This window comes from Microcaecilia unicolor, chromosome 7, assembly GCF_901765095.1.
Source record: "Microcaecilia unicolor chromosome 7, aMicUni1.1, whole genome shotgun sequence".
NCBI lineage: Eukaryota > Metazoa > Chordata > Amphibia > Gymnophiona > Siphonopidae > Microcaecilia > Microcaecilia unicolor.
The window spans coordinates 229,593-250,596 of record NC_044037.1 but is presented as its reverse complement, the minus strand read 5'-3'; the positions used below and the strand labels follow the sequence as shown (position 1 = coordinate 250,596).

The 21,004-nt window shown below is 45.0% G+C and overlaps 1 protein-coding gene across 2 annotated transcripts in view; it reads left to right on the top strand.

Moving 5' to 3' along the window:
- Positions 1–21,004, top strand: part of GCNA (germ cell nuclear acidic peptidase) — a 194,587-nt gene that overhangs the window by 32,561 nt on the left and 141,022 nt on the right. For both annotated transcript variants that reach the window (XM_030208832.1, XM_030208833.1), the window contains exon 3: positions 19,864–19,927. In XM_030208832.1, the coding sequence (XP_030064692.1) occupies positions 19,864–19,927 (64 nt within the window). The remainder of the gene's footprint in view (positions 1–19,863; positions 19,928–21,004) is intronic.

Here is a 21,004-nt window from a genome sequence, read left to right as displayed (position 1 = left end):
AGATGTAAAGATCACAAATGTGGGAGGCAAATTGGAATCTGACATCTTTACTAAACCCACAGATCGGAATTCTTTATTGAAATATGACAGTATGCACCCGATCCACATCCGTAATAATCTCCTGTTTGCTCAGTTTTTGCGCTATAGGCGTATATGTGATTCTTCAGAGAAATATAAAAAATCGGCTATTCAATTAAAAGAGAAACTATATGAGAGAGGTTATCCGAAACGCATAGTTAAACATGCATATAAGAGAGCCCTCTTTAATCACAGAGAATTTTTGCTGGAATCTAAGCAACAAAAAGCAGAAAAACGGAATACTCCCTGTATCATGCAGTATACATCTCTATCTCCGAAAATCTCCAATATTATCTATAAACATTGGAACATCTTAACTACACACAATATTTTTGCAGAACAAAAATGTATGGTGTCATACTCGAGAAGGGCTAATTTTGCTGATATTTTATGCCATTCGGACATCTGGACAAACAGAAAGTCTGTCCTTGTAGGTCACTTTAAATGTAAGAAGTGTATTATGTGTGATGTTATGGAGGAGGTGGATCAATTTTGGGATCCTATTAGAGATCAATGGATTCCATTGAAGAACTTTACAGATTGCACTTCAAAAGGAGTGATTTACATGATTACATGCCCTTGTGGCTATAGATATATTGGTCAGACAAAGCGCATGTTCAAAATTCGTCTGAGTGAACATAAGTATAGTATTCAAGCCGGTAAAATCCATATGCCTCTAGCCAAACATTGTAATGAGATGAAACATTCTTTTGAGCAACTTAAATGTATGATCATTGAGCAAGTTATCAATAATGGTAGACGGGGTGATATTTCAAGAGTATTACATCAAAAAGAGCAGAGGTGGATCTATCGATTGCAAACTGTCAGCCCTAACGGGCTGAATGGCCCGATGGAATGGGCTGCCTTTTACTGATTGGTTTATGATTGAGGAAGTATTGAATGACGTCCGTGAGAGGAGGAGCCCCCCTCTGGGCGTTCTATATAAACATTCGCCATTTTGTGTCCGTATGGATTGAAGAGAAATGTATGATGCTTTCTTATTTTTTCTCCTGATGAAGAGAACGAAACAGTGGGAGTCCTAATCCTGTCGAGGAATAAGAAAGAGTGGGAGTAAAACGTGGACTTTAAGAAGTCACAGCCATGGATATTAAAAGAGAATTAAACAGCGATTGAGCTTTTTGGAATAAGGCAAAGCTAAGTGTACACATAGAACTGTTTAACCTGGCTGTTGTTTTTGTATTTTTCATTATTGATTACATTTTTTCTTCTTTTTTAGACCCTTTATATAGTTTTTTTTTTGGGTCATATTTAGGATTTGATGAGCATTTGAACTGGAGGTTTATTAAATTGATTTTCCCATATGCCTAAGCACTGCAGATTTTTCTCTCATGATTAGATGTAAATAGGAGAGTTTTTCTCTGCAGTGTAAGGTAGGTGGTGGTAGCCGATGATGAATGTCAGTCAGTGGTGTCCTAATTTATATAAAGGTACCCTGGACGTATGAGGCTATATATTATTAAATGATAGTATAGCAGTTCATTGTCTCATCTATATCCTGTTGATTTGGAGCAATTAGAGTGAGTTTAAGTTTTTGTTTATTGCAATATCAAGAGTCTGGAGATAGGCCGTCATTCCTGCGGGAGTCATTATTTGATCTATTTTTCTTTCGTGAAGAATCAAAGTGACACACTGGTTGCCTGACTCACACACAGGGCCACAAAAAATCAAGGGCTGTAAAGTACCTGGCTCCCACACACTGTCTGGAGACTGTAACAATCTCCCACAGCAGTTCCTGGACCACTTGTACAGCAGGGATGGTATTGCAGCTTCCGGCCACCAGGGGGAGCTCATCACAGCAGACTCGCACAGCAGGGACAGCGTACGGTATGGCGGCAGGCGACAGGATAATGGCAGACTGTGTGTAGTTCTACATCTGGCGGTAGGGGACAACGAGGATGGCAGCAGGCAACGGGCCTCTTGATGCCTTGCCTGCACATTTACAAGTGATGACCGCGGAAGGGAACATCGGGGTTGGCGGCAGGTGACGGTCTTCATGTCCTGCATGCAGCTGCTCTGCAACGGTCAGTGAAGGTAGGGGACAACGGCGGCGGGCTAAAAAGAATCACAGCTGCATGCTCTGGTGTTCTGTTCGGCGGGCATGCTTCCAAACAAAAACTTTGGTAGGTCTTACTTTCGGGGGAAGGCCTTGTATTTAGCAATTCAGCAAAACCTCTACTAGGTCTTATTTTCAGGGGATGTCTTATTTTCGGGGAAGCACGTAGTATATTTTCTCCTTGTTGCATCTATAAGCTACAGTTAGAATAGTTACGGAGTTTCTGATCCTCTTTACCCTCTCATGGAATCTGGGTTCACATAAGCTAGAGGGCAAGGTATTGTAAAGAGGTTGAGCTAGTTTTGAGAGTATAGCCTCAAGAATGCCATTGGTCTGAAGTGATATATCTCGATTTTTTTTTTATTTATTTTTTAACCAAACTCCAACCTACAAGCTGCTCCAGAGCATGGACCCCCAGATCCTCATTATGATCTATGGGAACTTCCTGGTCCCTGAAGCACCTTTGATCTCCTTTTATGCATCTTTGAAAGGACTGGTCCCTGAAGCACCTTTGATCTCCTTTTAGGCATCTTTGAAAGGACTGATCCCTGGTGAGCATACAAATAGCCATTCTGGGTCAGACCAATGGTCCTTCTAGCCCAATATCGTTCTTCCAGCAGCTGCCAATCCAAGTCACAAGTACTTGGCAGAAGCCTAATTAGTAGCAACATTCCATGCTACCAATCCCAGGACAAGCAGTGGCTTCCCCCATTTCTGTCTCAATAGCAGACTATGGACTTTTCCTCCAGAAACTTGTCCAAACCTTTTTTAAACCCAGATACACTGTTACTACATCTTAGTTCCAGAGCTTAACTATTCATTGAACGAAAATATTTCTTCCTATTTGTTTTAAAAGTATGCTATGTAATTTCATTGAGTGTCTCCTAGTCTTTGTATTTTTTGAAAGAGTAAAAAAATAGATTCACTTATATTCATTCTTCACCACTCAGGATTTTGTAGACCTCAATCATATCTCCTCTCAGCAATCTCTCTTCCAAGCTGAAGAGCCCTAACCTCTTTAGTCTTTCCTCGTACATCGACCAGAACTGATTGCAATACTCAAGGTGAGACATTATAGTATTCTCATTCTTATTTACTGTTCCTTTCCTAATAATTCCTAGCATCCGGTTTGCTTTTTTGGCCATTGTCACACGCTGGGCAGAAGATTTCGGTATATTATTTTCAAAAACACTATAAGCTATGGTTCCCAGATGTTAAATGTGCCCTTTGACCTTCATCTGGCTCTGATTTCCTTTCTTTGATCGGAGTCCACTTCCCAGGGGCAGTGGGTTTTTGTAACACAATAATATAGCACACAGGTGTGGCTTGGGACAGAGTATTTTATATAGAAATAGACTTATAGTACTTAGGGCTGAAAGGTATTGCAGCACTGCTTCATTGTGTCTGTTTGCCTGTCCCTCTGATTCTGCGTGTGTCTGGCCTTGTGTGGGCTGAGGGTTGTGTGTAAGTTCTGGCTGAAGCTATTTGAAGGTTCGAGGTGTGTGTGTGTGTGCTTCCAAGTGTAGGAGTGTTTCCAGTGTGCGAATGCCTGGGTTTAAATATCTGCATTCTCCCTTTTCCCAGCCTATTCCTGTGTATAACATGGTTTGTTTGATTTGATATAGCCTGATTACCAAAGAGGTGTGAATTCCTTTGAAGGCCCAGTGGTCTGGCTTCTATTGTTCTCCCTGGACAGATTCTATCTTGCAGCCACACAAGTGAAGTGACTGTCCTGTGACGTCACTGACCTGGACTTGTTGCAAAGCATAAATTAAAAGTTATTTACATATGTGCCCCGTGCAGGTTCCCGCTCCCTGGGACAGTATAAATGCACAGTAACACCGCCCCCTTATCAGGTTTTTTTTCTTTCCGCGTGACGGTTAGACCCGCGATCTCGTATACTATCTGTGCAGTTTCTCTTCAATAGTTTTATTTCTTTAACGAGTGTACGTTTGTTAGCATAATTCTCTTACTCAAATAATTTAATTTAGCAGCGATTTTCTTCCCTGCCATGCCACCGAAGAAATGGCTTTAAGCGCTGTTTGGCTTGCAACGGAAAGATGTCTAATTCAGACCCACACAACCAATGTGTGCTGTGCTTAGGGAAGGCACACTGTAAAAACAGTGCCAGCATGCTCCCTAGAACAAGAAAGATCAGAGAGCTTAAAATGAGAGCAGTTCTTGACTTACCTCAGCGCTCACCTCCCCATCAGCTGGGTAAGAAATCTGTCCTCAGTCTCTGCCACCACAAATCACTGATTCAGTTGTCGGTGCCGAGACTCAGCTTCAGCATACGCCCCCTGGATCATCAGGGCTGGCTCTATCTCCTCCCAAGAGAGCAAAGCTGAGCATGGATCCACAGACTGGCACTGAACTCGCCCCTCTGCACCAGTACAGAGCTCATTCTCGTAGGCACCATCATTCTCGGCACCGAAGGAGCTCTTGTCCCTCCCATCGGCACCGACATAGCTCCTCTCATTCTCATCATAGAGTTGGCCCCTCCCCTTCTCATAGAAACCGATACAGCTCCTCCTCCTCTCACCAGCACAATGCTTCTTACCAGCAACTTTCTGCTTCTTCTCCATCACAGGATCACTCCATTCCAAAACGGATTCCCTCTCTCTCCACAAGGAATGCAAGATGTAGTGCACCAGGGTATGTCTCCAAGGCATCCCTCAGATTTGCTGGCCAATATGCCTCATGACAATCCCTCTTCTGCCTTTCAAGTCTCTCATTCCAATCAGGATATTCTCCAGCTGCTTAGGGATTTTCTCTTTAAAAATCAAAGCCAGCAGCCCGCTGACACTCAGCTGCCATCGGAAGCGCAAGCTCCACTCTCACGCGCTGGCCACAGCAAGCGTTCTTCCTCAGTCTGTACCTCTGAATCCATGGTAGCAGAAATTTTTTCCAATTATGAATCCTCTCCTCTGCACCCTCAGACCCAATCCAGAGCTTCCTCTCCGGATTATCATTCTGACCAGGAGGTGGACACGCCGGGCTTGCTTTTGGATCCCTCTCCTACACAACCATCTAAGTCTTCTCAACCTGAGGAGGTTTCATACCCCAAATTCCGTCGCAAGCTGGCGTCAGCCATTACACATTCACTCAACATCCCAACCGGATCCCAGATCAAAAAAGCTACAGGCTCTTCGCTAGAAAGAGGCACCTAAATAATAGCCCTTCCATTACATGATGTCCTTGCGGACCAACATACATTTATCTGGGCTACTCCTTTCTCATCACCACCTACAAAAAAGAGTTTAGACACAAAATACAAGGTCCAGGATTCCTGGGGATTTGGAAACCCCCAATTATCTCATCAGTCTATAGTAGTTCATTCAGCCATGCGCAAGCATAAGAGTTCACGCGACCATTCTAATTTTCCACCCACTAAGGACATGAAGCTCATCATAGAGGACTTATTGGGCAAAAGGATGTATCAAAGTGCTATGCTCAATGCCCGCATAGGACTTCATATCTTTCATTACATGGACTACCAATTCACCATCCTAGAGGCTTTGTCGACAGTGGTGGATTCTCTGCCGGCCACGACACAAAAATTCAGCTACGCCCGGCCCTTCAGAATCTGGACTAGTGTGCAACCAATCTAATAAGAGCTGCTCATGATTCCTATGACACTTCAGTGAGAGGTGCAGCCGTGGGCATTTCGGCCCGACGACTGGCGTGGTTGAAGGCTTCAGGTCTCCGCGAGGATGTGCACAACAGAGTAGCTGACGCCCCTTGTACAGGAGACAACCTCTTTGGTGACAAGGTAAAGGACATTATTGATAACATAAAACAGAATTTTACAACCTTAGATACTTTAGAGGATGACAACCTCAATCAGTCCAGATCTTCTTTTCAACGCTCATCATTTGCTTCATCAAAGAGGAGATATAACTCTCGCAAGACATACTCTTTCAACAGATACAACTCTTACAAATACAACAATAAAAATGAATAGATCTCAGCAATCTAAAAAATCTTTCAGAGGGCGGAGAACTCCTAAGCCAGCGACCCCATGGCACCGAAATCCTTATCGTCCTTTTGACCAGATCCCAGAAGATGTTCCAGTCGGGGGCCGTCTTAAATATTTTGCTCCAGAGTGGTCCCTCATCACATCCGACAAGTAGGTCCTGTCCATTGTGCAACAAGGATACCGTCTTCATTTTGCAAACCAGCCGCCTCACACGCACATTGTCACCTCTCACATTCCCCCCTCCCACCATCAGGCCTTTCAGGGGGAAATCTCTAGTCTCTTGCAGATCAGGGCAATCGAACCGGTGCCAGGGTTTTATTCCAGATTTTTTTCTTATTCCGAAAAAGAACGGAGGTCTACACTCTATTCTGGACTTAAGATCCCTAAACAAACATCTAAAAAAAGAAAAGTTCAGAATGACAACTCTCCAGATGATCCTCCCACTACTACACCAACATGCCTGGATGGTATCTCTTGATCTTCAGGATGCATACCTGCACATACCTATCCACAGTTCGTCCAGAAGGTATCTCCGTTTCCAAGTGGATTCCCCACACTACCAGTTTCCAGTTCTACCCTTTGGCCTCTCCTCTGCACCAAGAGTCTTTACCAAATGTGTGATTACAATCATAGCATACAGTGGTGGAAATAAGTATTTGATCCCTTGCTGATTTTGTAAGTTTGCCCACTGACAAAGACATGAGCAGCCCATAATTGAAGGGTAGGTTATTGGTAACAGTGAGAGATAGCACATCACAAATTAAATCCGGAAAATCACATTGTGGAAAGTATATGAATTTATTTGCATTCTGCAGAGGGAAATAAGTATTTGATCCCCCACCAACCAGTAAGAGATCTGGCCCCTACAGACCAGGTAGATGCTCCAAATCAACTCGTTACCTGCATGACAGACAGCTGTCGGCAATGGTCACCTGTATGAAAGACACCTGTCCACAGACTCAGTGAATCAGTCAGACTCTAACCTCTACAAAATGGCCAAGAGCAAGGAGCTGTCTAAGGATGTCAGGGACAAGATCATACACCTGCACAAGGCTGGAATGGGCTACAAAACCATCAGTAAGACGCTGGGCGAGAAGGAGACAACTGTTGGTGCCATAGTAAGAAAATGGAAGAAGTACAAAATGACTGTCAATCGACAAAGATCTGGGGCTCCACGCAAAATCTCACCTCGTGGGGTATCCTTGATCATGAGGAAGGTTAGAAATCAGCCTACAACTACAAGGGGGGAACTTGTCAATGATCTCAAGGCAGCTGGGACCACTGTCACCACGAAAACCATTGGTAACACATTACGACATAACGGATTGCAATCCTGCAGTGCCCGCAAGGTCCCCCTGCTCCGGAAGGCACATGTGACGGCCCGTCTGAAGTTTGCCAGTGAACACCTGGATGATGCCGAGAGTGATTGGGAGAAGGTGCTGTGGTCAGATGAGACAAAAATTGAGCTCTTTGGCATGAACTCAACTCGCCGTGTTTGGAGGAAGAGAAATGCTGCCTATGACCCAAAGAACACCGTCCCCACTGTCAAGCATGGAGGTGGAAATGTTATGTTTTGGGGGTGTTTCTCTGCTAAGGGCACAGGACTACTTCACCGCATCAATGGGAGAATGGATGGGGCCATGTACCGTACAATTCTGAGTGACAACCTCCTTCCCTCCGCCAGGGCCTTAAAAATGGGTCGTGGCTGGGTCTTCCAGCACGACAATGACCCAAAACATATATCGATTAACAGGGAAGATAGAGTATCCTGATAGTGAGGTTGCAAAAGAGATTGTAGTAGATCGGGTATCTTTAAATAACAATAAAAATCAGACAAAAGATTGCCAATTAATACTGTCAAGTACTAAGCATGATGTACTTAGGAACAACAAACATAGTTTGAAATGTCTATATGCGAATGCCAGGAGCCTAAGAAATAAGATGGGGGAGTTGGAATATATTGCACTAAATGAAAAATTAGATATAATAGGCATCTCTGAGACCTGGTGGAAGGAGGATAACCAGTGGGACACTCATACCGGGGTACAAATTATATCGTAGTGATAGGGTGAATCGGATTGGTGGAGGGGTAGCATTGTATATTAACGAGAGCCTTGAATCAAATAGATTGAAAATTCTGCAGGAAACAAAACACTCCTTGGAATCACTGTGGATTGAAATTCCATGTGCAAAGGGGAAAAGGATAGTGATAGGAGTGTACTACCGTCCGCCTGGCCAGGACGAACAGACGGATGCGGAAATGTTAAAGGAAATCAGGGACGCAAACAAACTGGGCAACACAATAATAATGGGGGATTTCAATTACCCGCATATAGACTGGGTTAATGTAACATCTGTACACGCAAGGGACATAAGATTTTTTGATGAAATCAAGGACAGCTTCATGGAACAGCTAGTTCAGGAGCCGACAAGAGAAGAAAAATACTAGACTTAGTCCTTAGTGGTGCTCATGATCTAGTGCAGGGGGTAACGATACGAGGGCCGCTTGATAACAGTGATCATAATATGATCGGTTTTGATATTGGCATTGAAGGAAGTGAAACTAGGAAATCAAGTACGCTAGCGTTTAACTATAGAAAAGGTGATTACGACAAAATGAGAAAAATGGTGAAAAAAAGACTGAAAGGAGCAGCTCGCAGAGTAAAAAACTTGCATCAGGCGTGGATGCTGTTTAAAAACACCATCCTGGAGGTTCAGGACAAATATATTCCACGTATTAGAAAAAGGGAAAAAAGACTAAACGTCAGCCGGCGTGGCTAAACAGTAAGATAAAGGAAATCATTAGAGCCAAAAACAATCCTTCAGAAAGTGGAGAAGAGAACCAACTGAAAGTAACAGGATAGATCATAAGGAATGCCAAGCCAAATGCAAAGCGGAGATAAGGAGGGCAAAAAAGGACTTTGAGAAGAAATTAGCGTTGGAAGCAAAAATACATAGTAAAAATTTTTTTAGATACATTAAAAGCAGGAAACCGGCCAAAGAGTCGGTTGGGCCGCTGGACGAAAATGGTGTTAAAGGGGCGATCAAGGAGGACAAAGCCGTAGCGGAGAAATTAAATGAATTCTTTGCTTCGGTCTTCACCGAGGAGGATTTGGGGGGGACACCGGTGCCGGAAAGAATATTTGAAGCGGGGGAGTCGGAGAAACTAAACAAATTCTCTGTAACCTTGGAGGATGTAATGGGTCAGTTCAGCAAGCTGAAGAGTAGTAAATCACCGGGACCTAATGGTATTCATCCCAGAGTATTAATAGAACTAAAAAATGAACTTGCGGAGCTACTGTTAGAAATATGCAATCTGTCCCTAAAATCGAGTGTAGTACCGGAAGACTGGAGGGTAGCCATGTTACTCCGATTTTTAAGAAGGGTTCCAGAGGAGATCCGGGAAATTATAGACCGGTGAGTCTGACGTCGGTGCCGGGCAAGATGGTGGAGGCTATTATTAAGAATAAAATTGCAGAGCATATACAAAAACATGGACTGATGAGACAAAGTCAGCACGGATTTAGTGAAGGGAAGTCTTGCCTCACCAATCTAATGCATTTTTTGAGGGGGTAAGCAAACATGTGGACAATGGGGAGCCGGTTGATATTGTATATCTGGATTTTCAGAAGGCATTTGACAAAGTGCCGCACGAAAGACTCCTGAAGAAATTGCAGAGTCATGGAATCGGAGGTAGGGTATTATTATGGATTAAGAACTGGTTGAAAGATAGGAAGCAGAGAGTAGGATTGCGTGGCCAGTATTCTCAGTGGAGGAGGGTAGTTAGTGGGGTCCCGCAGGGGTCTGTGCTGGGTCCGTTGCTTTTTAATGTATTTATAAATGACCTAGAGATGGGAATAACTAGTGAGGTAATTAAATTCGCCGATGACACAAAATTATTCAGGGTCGTCAAGTCGCAGGAGGAATGTGAACGATTACAGGAGGACCTTGCGAGACTGGGAGAATGGGCGTGCAAGTGGCAGATGAAGTTCAATGTTGACAAGTGCAAAGTGATGCATGTGGGTAAGAGGAACCCGAATTATAGCTACGTCTTGCAAGGTTCCGCGTTAGGAGTTACGGATCAAGAAAGGGATCTGGGTGTCGTCGTCGATGATACGCTGAAACCTTCTGCTCAGTGTGCTGCTGCGGCTAGGAAAGCGAATAGAATGTTGGGTGTTATTAGGAAGGGTATGGAGTCCAGGTGTGCGGATGTTATAATGCCGTTGTATCGCTCCATGGTGCGACCACACCTGGAGTATTGTTTTCAGTACTGGTCTCCGTATCTCAAAAAAGATATAGTAGAATTGGAAAAGGTACAGCGAAGGGCGACGAAAATGATAGTGGGGATGGGACGACTTTCCTATGAAGAGAGGCTGAGAAGGCTAGGGCTTTTCAGCTTGGAGAAGAGACGGCTGAGGGGAGATATGATAGAAGTGTATAAAATAATGAGTGGAATGGATCGGGTGGATGTGAAGCGACTGTTCACGCTATCCAAAAATACTAGGACTAGAGGGCATGAGTTGAAGCTACAGTGTGGTAAATTTAAAACGAATCGGAGAAAATTTTTCTTCACCCAACGTGTAATTAGACTCTGGAATTCGTTGCCGGAGAACGTGGTACGGGCGGTTAGCTTGACGGAGTTTAAAAAGGGGTTAGATAGATTCCTAAAGGACAAGTCCATAGACCGCTATTAAATGGACTTGGAAAAATTCCGCATTTTTAGGTATAACTTGTCTGGAATGTTTTTACGTTTGGGGAGCGTGCCAGGTGCCCTTGACCTGGATTGGCCACTGTCGGTGACAGGATGCTGGGCTAGATGGACCTTTGGTCTTTCCCAGTATGGCACTACTTATGTACTTATGTACTTATGTATACAACCAAGGCAACAAAGGAGTGGCTCAGGAAGAAGCACATTAGGGTCATGGAGTGGCCTAGCCAGTCACCAGACCTTAATCCCATTGAAAACTTATGGAGGGAGCTGAAGCTGCGAGTTGCCAAGCGACAGCCCAGAACTCTTAATGATTTAGAGATGATCTGCAAAGAGGAGTGGACCAAAATTCCTCCTGACATGTGTGCAAACCTCATCATCAACTACAGAAGACGTCTGACCGCTGTGCTTGCCAACAAGGGTTTTGCCACCAAGTATTAGGTCTTGTTTGCCAGAGGGATTAAATACTTATTTCCCTCTGCAGAATGCAAATAAATTCATATACTTTCCACAATGTGATTTTCCGGATTTAATTTGTGATGTGCTATCTCTCACTGTTACCAATAACCTACCCTTCAATTATGGGCTGCTCATGTCTTTGTCAGTGGGCAAACTTACAAAATCAGCAAGGGATCAAATACTTATTTCCACCACTGTATCTCCGTCAGCAGAGAATAACAATCTTTCCTTATCTGGACGACTGGCTTAGCTCCTCGCCCACAGCCCACGAAGCGCTCCAGGCACTACAGAGGACCACTTCCCTCCTAAACCTTCTGGGATTCCTCATCAATTCAACAAAGTCTCAATTTCGTCCAGTCCAAAACATCCAGTTCATAGGAGCAGTATTGCATACACCGCGAATGCTGGCGTACTTGCCTCTCAGCAGAACCTTACAACTTCGGCTGCTCCCTGTGGCCTCTTTCAACCTCTGACAAGTGGGTTCTTCAAATAGTCCAGTTAGGATACACACTCAATCTGGCATCCAAGCCTCCAAATTGTCCATCGGGAGCTCAATCCTTCAGCTCCCAGCACAAGCAAGTACATGCAGAGGAACTGTCCGCCCTTCTTCTAAGGGCCAATGTGGTTGAAACCGTTCCACCAGGGGAAGAAGGACTGGGATTCTATTTCAGGTACTTCCTTGTGCAAAAGAAAACCGTGGCGATGCGTCCCATCCTAGACCTAAGGGCCCTGAACAAATTCCTAGTCCGAGAAAAGTTCAGGATGGTTTTCCTGGGCACCCTTCTTCCCATGATTCAGGAAAATGATTGGTTATGCTCTCTGGACTTTAAGGATGCCTATACACACATCTCAGTGCTCCCAACTTACAGAGAGTACCTTTGATTTCGACTGGGAACTCAGCACTTTCAGTACTGTATACTGCCCTTTGGCCTAGCATCTGCGCCCAGGGTCTTCACAAAGTGCTTGGCAGTTGTCGCAGCATCACTACGCAGACTGGGAGTGCATGTGTTTCCTTATCTCGATGATTTGCTGGTGAAGAACACTTTGGAAGCAGGGGCTCTACGGAGATGACTGTTCAACTGCTGGAGCTGCTGGGGTTTGTAATAAATTATCCCAAGTCCCATCTTGTTCCAGTGCAAAAATTGGAGTTCATTGGCGCTCTGTTGGACACACGGACGTCTCGAGCTTATCTTCCCCAGGCAAGGGCAGAAAATCTTCTGGCCCTAGTGTTGTTGACTCCGGCGTCTCAACAGATGTTGAGACTCTTAAGGCACATGGCCTCCACAGTTCATATGAGTCCCATGGCACGCCTACATATGAGATCAGCTCAATGGACCCTAGCTTCCCAGTGGTGTCAGGCCACAGGGGATCTAGAGGATGTCATCCATCTTTCCACCGACTTTTGCAGTTCCCTTCAGTGGTGGACCATTCAATCCAATTTGACCTTGGCACGTCCATTCCAAATTCCTCAGCCACTAAAAGTGCTGATGACTGATCCATCCCTCCTTGTGTGGGGAGCTCATGTAGATGGACTTCACACTCAGGGAGCCTGGTCCTTTCAGGAGAAGGATCTTCAGATCAACTTCCTGGAATTATGAGCGATCTGGAACGCTCTCAAGCCTTTCAGAGATTGGCTGTCAAATCAAATCATTCTCATTCAGACAGACAATGAGGTTGCTATGTATTACACCAACAAACAGGGGGGCACCGGATCTCGCCCTCTGTGTCGGGAAGCCGTCAGGATGTGGCTTTGGGGAAGCCGTCAGGATGTGGCTTTGGGCTCACCACCACGGCATGTTTCTCCAGGCCATGTATCTGGCAGGCGTAAACAACAGTCTGGCCGACAAGTTGAGCAGGATCATGCAATCTCATGAGTGGTCTCTCAACATGGATGTTGTTCGCAAGATCTTTCGAGCATGGGGCACCCCCTCGGTGGGTCTTTTTGCCACTCAGCTCTATCACAAAGTCCCTCAATTCTGTTCCAGACTTCAGGCCTACGACAGACTAGTGTCAGATGCTTTTCTCCTACATTGGGGGACAGGCCTTTTGTATGTGTATCCTCCCATACCTCTAGTAGGAAAGACTCTGCTGAAACTCAAGCAAGACCGTGGAACTATGATTCTGATTGTGCCCTTTTGGCTCCATCAGATCTGGTTCCCTCTTCTTCTGGAGTTGTCCTTCGAAGAACTGTGGAGATTGGAGTGTTTTCCAACCCCCTTCACCCAGAACGAGGGGTCGCTTCTACATCCCAACCTCCAGTCTCTGGCTCTCACAGCCTGGATATTGAGAACTTAGAGGTTGCCTCCTTAGGCCTTTCAGAGGGTGTATCCCGAGTCTTACTTGCTTCCAGAAAAGATTCCACAAAAAAGTGTTACTCTTTTAAATGGAGGAGGTTTGCCGTCTGGTGTGACAGCAAGGCCCTAGATCCTTTCTCTTGTCCTACACGGACCCTACTTGAATACCTTCTAGACTTATCAGAGTCTGGTCTCAAGACCAACTCAGTAAGGGTTCATCTTAGTGCAATTAGTGCTTATCAACGTGTAGAAGGTAAGCATCTGATATGGTTCCCTCTTCTTCTGGAATTGTCTTCCGAAGAGCCGTGGAGATTGGAGTGTTTTCCGACCCTCATTACTCAGAATGAGGGGGCGCTTCTGCATCCCAACCTCCGGTCCCTGGCTCTCATGGCCTGGATGTTGAGAGCGTAGGTTTTGTCTCCTTGGGTCTTTCAGAGGGTGTCTCCAGAGTCTTGATTGCTTCCAGGAAAGATTCCACTAAGAAGAGTTACTTCTTTCTATGGCGGAGGTTTGCCGTCTGGTGTGACAGCAAGGCCCTAGATCCTCGCTCTTGTCCTACACAGACCCTGCTTGAATACCTTCTGCATTTGTCCTAGTCTGGTCTTAAGACCAACTCTGTAAGAGTTCATCTTAGTGCGATTAGTGCATACCATTACCGTGTGGAAGGTAAGCCGATCGCCAGACAGCCTTTAGTTGTTTGCTTCATGAGAGGTTTGCTTTTGTCAAAGCCCCCAGTCAAACCTCCACCAGTGTCATGGGATCTCAACGTCGTTCTCACCCAGCTGATGAAAGCTCCTTTTGAGCCACTGAATTCCTGCCATCTGAAGTATTTGACCTGGAAGGTCATTTTCTTGATGGCTGTTACTTCACCTCGTAGAGTCAGTGAGCTCCAAGCCTTAGTAGTCCATGCTCCTTATATTAAATTTCACCATAACAGAGTACTCCTCCGCACCCACCTAAGTTCTTGCCGACGGTGGTGTCTGAGTTCCATCTGAACCAGTCAATTGTCTTGCCAACATTTTTCCCCGTCCACATAACCACCCTGGTGTGAGGCAAGTTGCACACCTTGGACTGTAAGAGAGCATTGACCTTTTACAAGGAGCGGACAAAGCCCTATCGACAGTCCGCCCAGCTGTTTGCTTCTTTTAGTCCCAATAGGATGGGATTGGCCATCAAAAAATGCACTATCTCCAATTGGCTAGCAGATTGCATTTCCTTCACTTATGCCTAAACTGGGCTGAATTTAGAGGGCCATGTCACGGCTCATATTGTTAGAGCTATGGCTGCATCAGTGGCTCACTTAGTCAGCCTCCATTGAAGAAATTTGCAAGGCTTCAACATGGTCATCGGTCCACACATCCACATCTCACTACTGCCTTCAGTAGGATACCCAACGCGACAGTCGGTTTGGGCAGTCGGTGCTGCAGAATCTGGGGTTTAGAATCCAACTCCACCCTCCTAGGCCCATATCTGTTTTTTTCCATGCTGCACTCTCACCTAGTTGCTTTTGTTTTCAGATCAATCCATGTTATGTCCTCGCAGTTGCGAGGCCCAATTGACCAATGTTCTTTGTTTTGAGTGAGCCTGGAGGGCTAGGGATACCCCACAAGTAAGAATTTGAGCCTGCTTGTCCTCTGAGAAAATGAAGATGCATGCCTGTAGCCAGTGGCGTAGGAAGGGGGGCAGGAGGGGCGGTCCGCCCCGGGTGCACGAGCTCGGGGGGGTGCCGGCCCCGCTGGTTCCCTGCTCTCTCTGCCCCGGAACAGGTTACTTCCTGTTCCAGGGCAGAGAGAGCAGGGAACCAGCGGGGCCGACACAGCTCCGAGTGACGTGCACTCGGGGCGGATCGGCCCTCCCGCAGGTAAGAATGCGGTCCGGGGGGGTGCGCCGCAGAGGGGGGGGTTGCGCCGTGCTGCACCCGGGGGGGGGTGCGCAGCGGCGACCTGCCCCGGGTGCCATTAGCCCTCGCTACGGCACTGCCTGTAGCAGGTATTCTCAGAGAACAGCAGACTCAATATTCTTACAACCCTCCCTCCTCCCCGTTGGAGTTGTTCCACTTATATTGTTTTTGCTTTTTATCTAACTAGTTAGGTCACGCTCACGTTGCGGGCAGGAAGCCACTTGCGCATGCACGGTGCACTTGGCCCACGCAACGGAGCATTCTACAAACTTCTAGTTTTTTCTCAAAAGTTTCGGTCTCCTGGGGCCATCGCGGAGGACGACCCACAAGTAAGAATATTGAGCCTCCTGTACTCGGAGAATACCTGCTTACAGGTATGTATCTTCATTATATAGCATGTTGCTATACCTAGATGTGCATCAAATTCTTTTGCATTATCTCAAGATCACTAATGAATTCCGGCAAACAGATGTATATCATAAAGGCCATGAAAAGGTGCAAACCATACATATTTCTAGTTTTTATTTTAATATAAGCTATTTTGCTTTTCTTGAGCTGGGAGCAGACTTAAGAGTTGCAAGAGGATTATAAATGTGCTTTTTCTGAAAAATAGCTTTCTAAGGCTGTGGTCTGACATTTCGCCTGTGCTAACTTGTGTTAAGTTGCTGGTCAGCAACTAAGAGCCAGAGACTCCTGTGACTAAGGACACCTGCTGTATCCAGATAATAAGAAGAAGTAAGTGGGTGTGGGTAAAAGCTATGGGCTAAGCAAGAGGGTGGAGGGGGCTAGTATGATTACTGTGCATACCAAGGGCATAGGTCAACCTTTATCAAATGAAAACTTATGCTGATGTGCATGAGAGGCCTTAACTGCCAATATAATAAGGGAATAAATGATAGCATTTGATGGAACATGATTCATAACAGGAAACAGAATATTCTGGAAAGATGCATATTCATTAGGTAGGAAGGGTGATTATAATTAAGATAATGAAGAAAGGAAAAATTATTTAAGAGGAAACAGAACTGAGGATGGTGAGCTTCAATGCACCTACACTAGCAGGTGGACATATTGACATCTCCCAGTGAAAACTGTTTTTATTTGCTACATATTATACTGTATTGGAAGTTTATTTGTTACTATTTCAATAATTACTGATTGGCTTCTTTGATAGTTTGAATAAACATTTGTCTAATACTTATTTAGTAGCCAGAGTTTTTCTTGCCTGGAATTCTGCATGGGGGAGTAAAAATTTACTCGAGGCCAGGAGATCTCCAGAAGGTTACTTCTGTCTCAGAGGCAAGACAGAAAGTGAACACAGACTACCTTTTTGTCCTATTTTCTAGTCTGAATAGAGGTGATTCAGCTTCTGAGGCTACTATAGCACGTTGGGTTATGGAGGACTTTTCTTCAGCATACGTTGTCTGCTAGGCCGGATCCACTGTCGGTGAAGGCTCATTCTACTGGAGCACTTTCCATGTCCTGGGCAGAGTCTTGCAGTTTTTCTCTTAATAAGATCTGTTGGTTGGCTACCTGGTCCTCCTGACACACATTTTCCAGGCATTATCAGGTGGATGTCTCTGCTAGATCAGAAGTGACCTTTGGTACATTGGTTCTCGTAGGGGCTGTCTCGGTTTCCCACCCAAAGTAAGAACTGCTTTGTTAATCCCATAACTTTTTGGATTCATCTACTCTGATAAGAAAGGAAAAACTATGCCTTGCCTGATTTTCTTTCCTTTAGTTATAGTTATCAATAGAAATCAAACAAAATAAAATTTTGTTTGCTTTCTATTGATAACCTTAAGAGTGGACTAACACGGCTACCACACTCCTCTACTTTAGTTATAGCAAATGAATCCAGAGCCCCTGCCTCAGTGCTGTCCTGTTGCCTTATTTCTGTGTTTAGGTTCTTGCATTGCTTTCTTGTTTCTGCAGGTTATATTTCTTAATAAGTTATTGCTGTTCTTTGTAGAGAAGGAGAAGTTTGTTTACATTCTGTTGATGCTTTCTTTCTGCTTTGTTATAAGCTGGCTGACCAGAATGCATTCTGTCCTATATAGCACAGTTCAGTTGTGTTCTCTATCTCCAACTGCTGGTAGACAAGCATAACCCACAAGTTTCTGGATTCATCTGCTATGAAAGAAAATTATCAGGTAAGACACTTTTCCATCTGGCTCCTGCTCAGTGGTGGCAGCAGTCACTGTTGATTGAGTCAGCTGCCTTTTAGGGGGTGCTTGCTGTTTGGTGATGACTTGGAGAAGTTGGTGAAGTATATGGGGGAAGTGTGGCTCTGTCTTCCTGAATTCTTGGCTTTGAGCATCAGTGCCCTCAAATCCCCGGGGATTGCGCAGAGTAGGTCTTTCAAACAGGGGACCCGTCCGTCTGCGCCCCCCCCCCCCCCCCCCCCATGTTGGTTCTGATCACCATGAGTGCAAGTCTTGGTTGGGGAGCTCACTGTCTGGGCTTGAGGGGGGGGGGGGCACAGGGCACTTGGTTGAGCCAGGAGGGTCCTGCTCCTTCAGTCTTCTGGAGTTCCGGGCGGTCTACCTAGCTCTTCTGGAGTTTTGACTGCTCTTTGAGGGTGAAAACATTTAGAGTGATGTCAGACACTGCCACGGCAGTGACATATATACACAAACAGGACGGCGCAAGGAGTCGGGCCTTAGCCCTGGAGGCAGTATGTCTGTTGGTGGGCAAAGACCTACCTGCAGGCCCTTTCAGTAGGCCCCATCACAGGCAAGAACAAGGTACAGGCCGACGTTCTCAATTGCTTCCTCATGGATCCAGGAGGGTGGGAACTGAGGCCACAGGCCTATAAACTTATTCTGGATTGCCAGAGCCCTATATAGTTCAACTCTATGGCGTCCAGGATCAGTGTAAATTTGGAGTGCAGCTTCAGTTGGTGGAAGGAGCCAGAATCCCAGGTGTTAGACACTCTGGTTCAACCGTGGCTGTTGAAGCCCCTCTGCTTCTTCCCTCCATGGCTTCTGATAGGCCGTCAATTGCGCGTCATCCTCATCTGGTCCTACTGATGGCACCAGACTGGCCTCGTAGTATGTGGTTCTCCGGCACCTTCTGGTGGAGGATCCTATTTCACTGCCCAGGGGTTGGAGTCTGCTCCAGCAAGGGCAGGTGGCCATGGAAGATCCGTATTCCTTCTGGCTTACAGTTTGGGCGTTGGGGGAAGACATTTGGAGAAATGTGGGTTCTTCTACATCTCTGCTTCAGAAAGACTCTAGGTTCCTGGTTTACATCCGGTTCAGGTGAGTTCTTGAATCCTGGTGCGGGGAGCAGTCCCTGTCTCCCTAGAGGGCTCAGATTCCTGATTTTTATTTTGGGGTTTCTGTAGCTACACCTGGATCAGGGGCTGGTACTGAGCTCCAAGATTCAGGTGGCTGCTCTGGCCAGTTTCTTGGGAAGGTAAAGGGTAACTCTTTTTTTCATTGGAGCCTCTGCTCTCTGTTTCCACCATGGACCTTACTATCAGGGCAGTGTTTCTGATAGCTATCACCTCTGCTCATAGAATCTTTGAGCTGCAGGCACTGTTTTGCTGGGACCTGTATCTGTCCTTCACGGAGGACTCAAGGTCCCTGTATATGGTCCATCCTTTTCTGCTGAAAGTGGTGTCTGTCTATTCTAGGTTAATCAAGTATGCTGTAATGGCAGTTGAGACCCTATATTCCATTCTCATTGCATATTGCAAATCCTGCTTATTTCCTTCTTTATCGTTTATTTATTTACTATACCGTTTCAAATTGCATTCACAAAACAGAACGGTTTATATCATAATATAAGATCTCATATTAAAAAACATATAAGAAATCCATCAGTTAATAGGAAAGCATAGCAAAAACTAAAAGAACATTCTAAAAAATAATATCATTGAGCAAGGACAACCATTCATAAGACAACATAAGCAGACATATTATTATGTTACTGTATACTCAATCATTCTGCATATTTTCTCACTTTTAACTCAGATTATTTTCAAATGTATTCTGAAACATATGTTTTCAGAAGTTTACGAAAACGAACATAGGACTCTTCTAATCTTATGATCTTAGGGAGACAATTCCAATGAGAGGGGGCTAGAAAAAAGAAAGCTGAATTTCTAGTTGATTCCCATCTAGCCTTTTGTGGTGGTGGGATTACTAATCTATTGTCTGTAAGTGAACGAAGTGTTCATATAGGTGAGTACAGCAAGGTAAGATTTGCTAAATACGATGGAATCAATAAATGTAAAGCTTTACCGTTCTCAACTAAAGAGTCGCGTATGGGTAAATAGCTACGGTCAAAATTATTGAAAAGACACATAACAAAAGTGATTTTTATTTATGAAAACGTGATTGTCATTGCATTTTTGAATTTTAGATGAAATATACAGAGGAAAAGGAAATGTGAGAGGACTGACATGGGCACAGAAATATAAACAAAGGTAAGAAAACAGATTATCTCTCTAATACACTAGACTTGGATAAGTAGTCAAACTTTATAAACAATTGAGCTCCTATAGTTCACAGCTAGGATATGTTGGACTTTGCAGGCTTGGATTTACCAATGCGCACACTAGGCTTTGCCTAGTATAGCAAGAATAATGGTGCAGCAGATCTGCTAAAGACTGGCTGCCTCCCAGTTTCCCAAGTCTTGCTCAGCAAAGAAAAGTTTTTATGTTGCCCTCTGATGCTCTTTCCACTGCTAGTTTCACCTCTTCCTTCCATGACAACAAACGTTTGTCCTCTGACACTCTTCTGCTGGTAGCTGTGCCTTTGGACCCCCTCAGTGCCAAAACCTTTCATATGATATGCTATGAGTTCAGGTGTTCTGTATCTCAATGTGTATGGAGAGCAAGAGACATCTTATTTTGAAATTAAGAGTAAATTGTTGGTTTAATCATGTGATTGCCAATATGTAGTTGGCATGGTCTACCAGGTTTGTAAAGCCAGTGTTCTATCATGAAGGTATGACTGGCCACCTCTGTGGGTCTGTATCTGTCCATCATAAGTACATAAGTAATGCCATACTGGGAAAAGACCAAGGGTCCATCGAGCCAAGCATCCTGTCCACGACAGCGGCCAATCCAGGCCAAGGGCACCTGGCAAGCTTCCCAAACGTACAAACATTCTATACATGTTCCTGGAATTTTGGAGTTTTCCAAGTCCGTTTAGTAGCGGTTTATGGACTTGTCCTTTAGGAAACCGTCCAACCCCTTTTTAAACTCTGCTAAGCTAACCGCCTTCACCACTTTCTCCGGCAACGAATTCCAGAGTTCAATTACACGTTGGGTGAAGAAAAATTTTCTCCGATTTGTTTTAAATTTACTACACTGTAGTTTCATCGCGTGCCCCCTAGTCCTAGTATTTTTGGAAAGCGTGAACAGACGCTTTACATCCACCTGTTCCACTCCACTCATTATTTTATATACCTCTATCATGTCTCCCCTCAGCCGTCTCTTCTCCAAGCTGTATAGCCCTAGCCTCCTTAGTCTTTCTTCATAGGGAAGTCGTCCCATCCC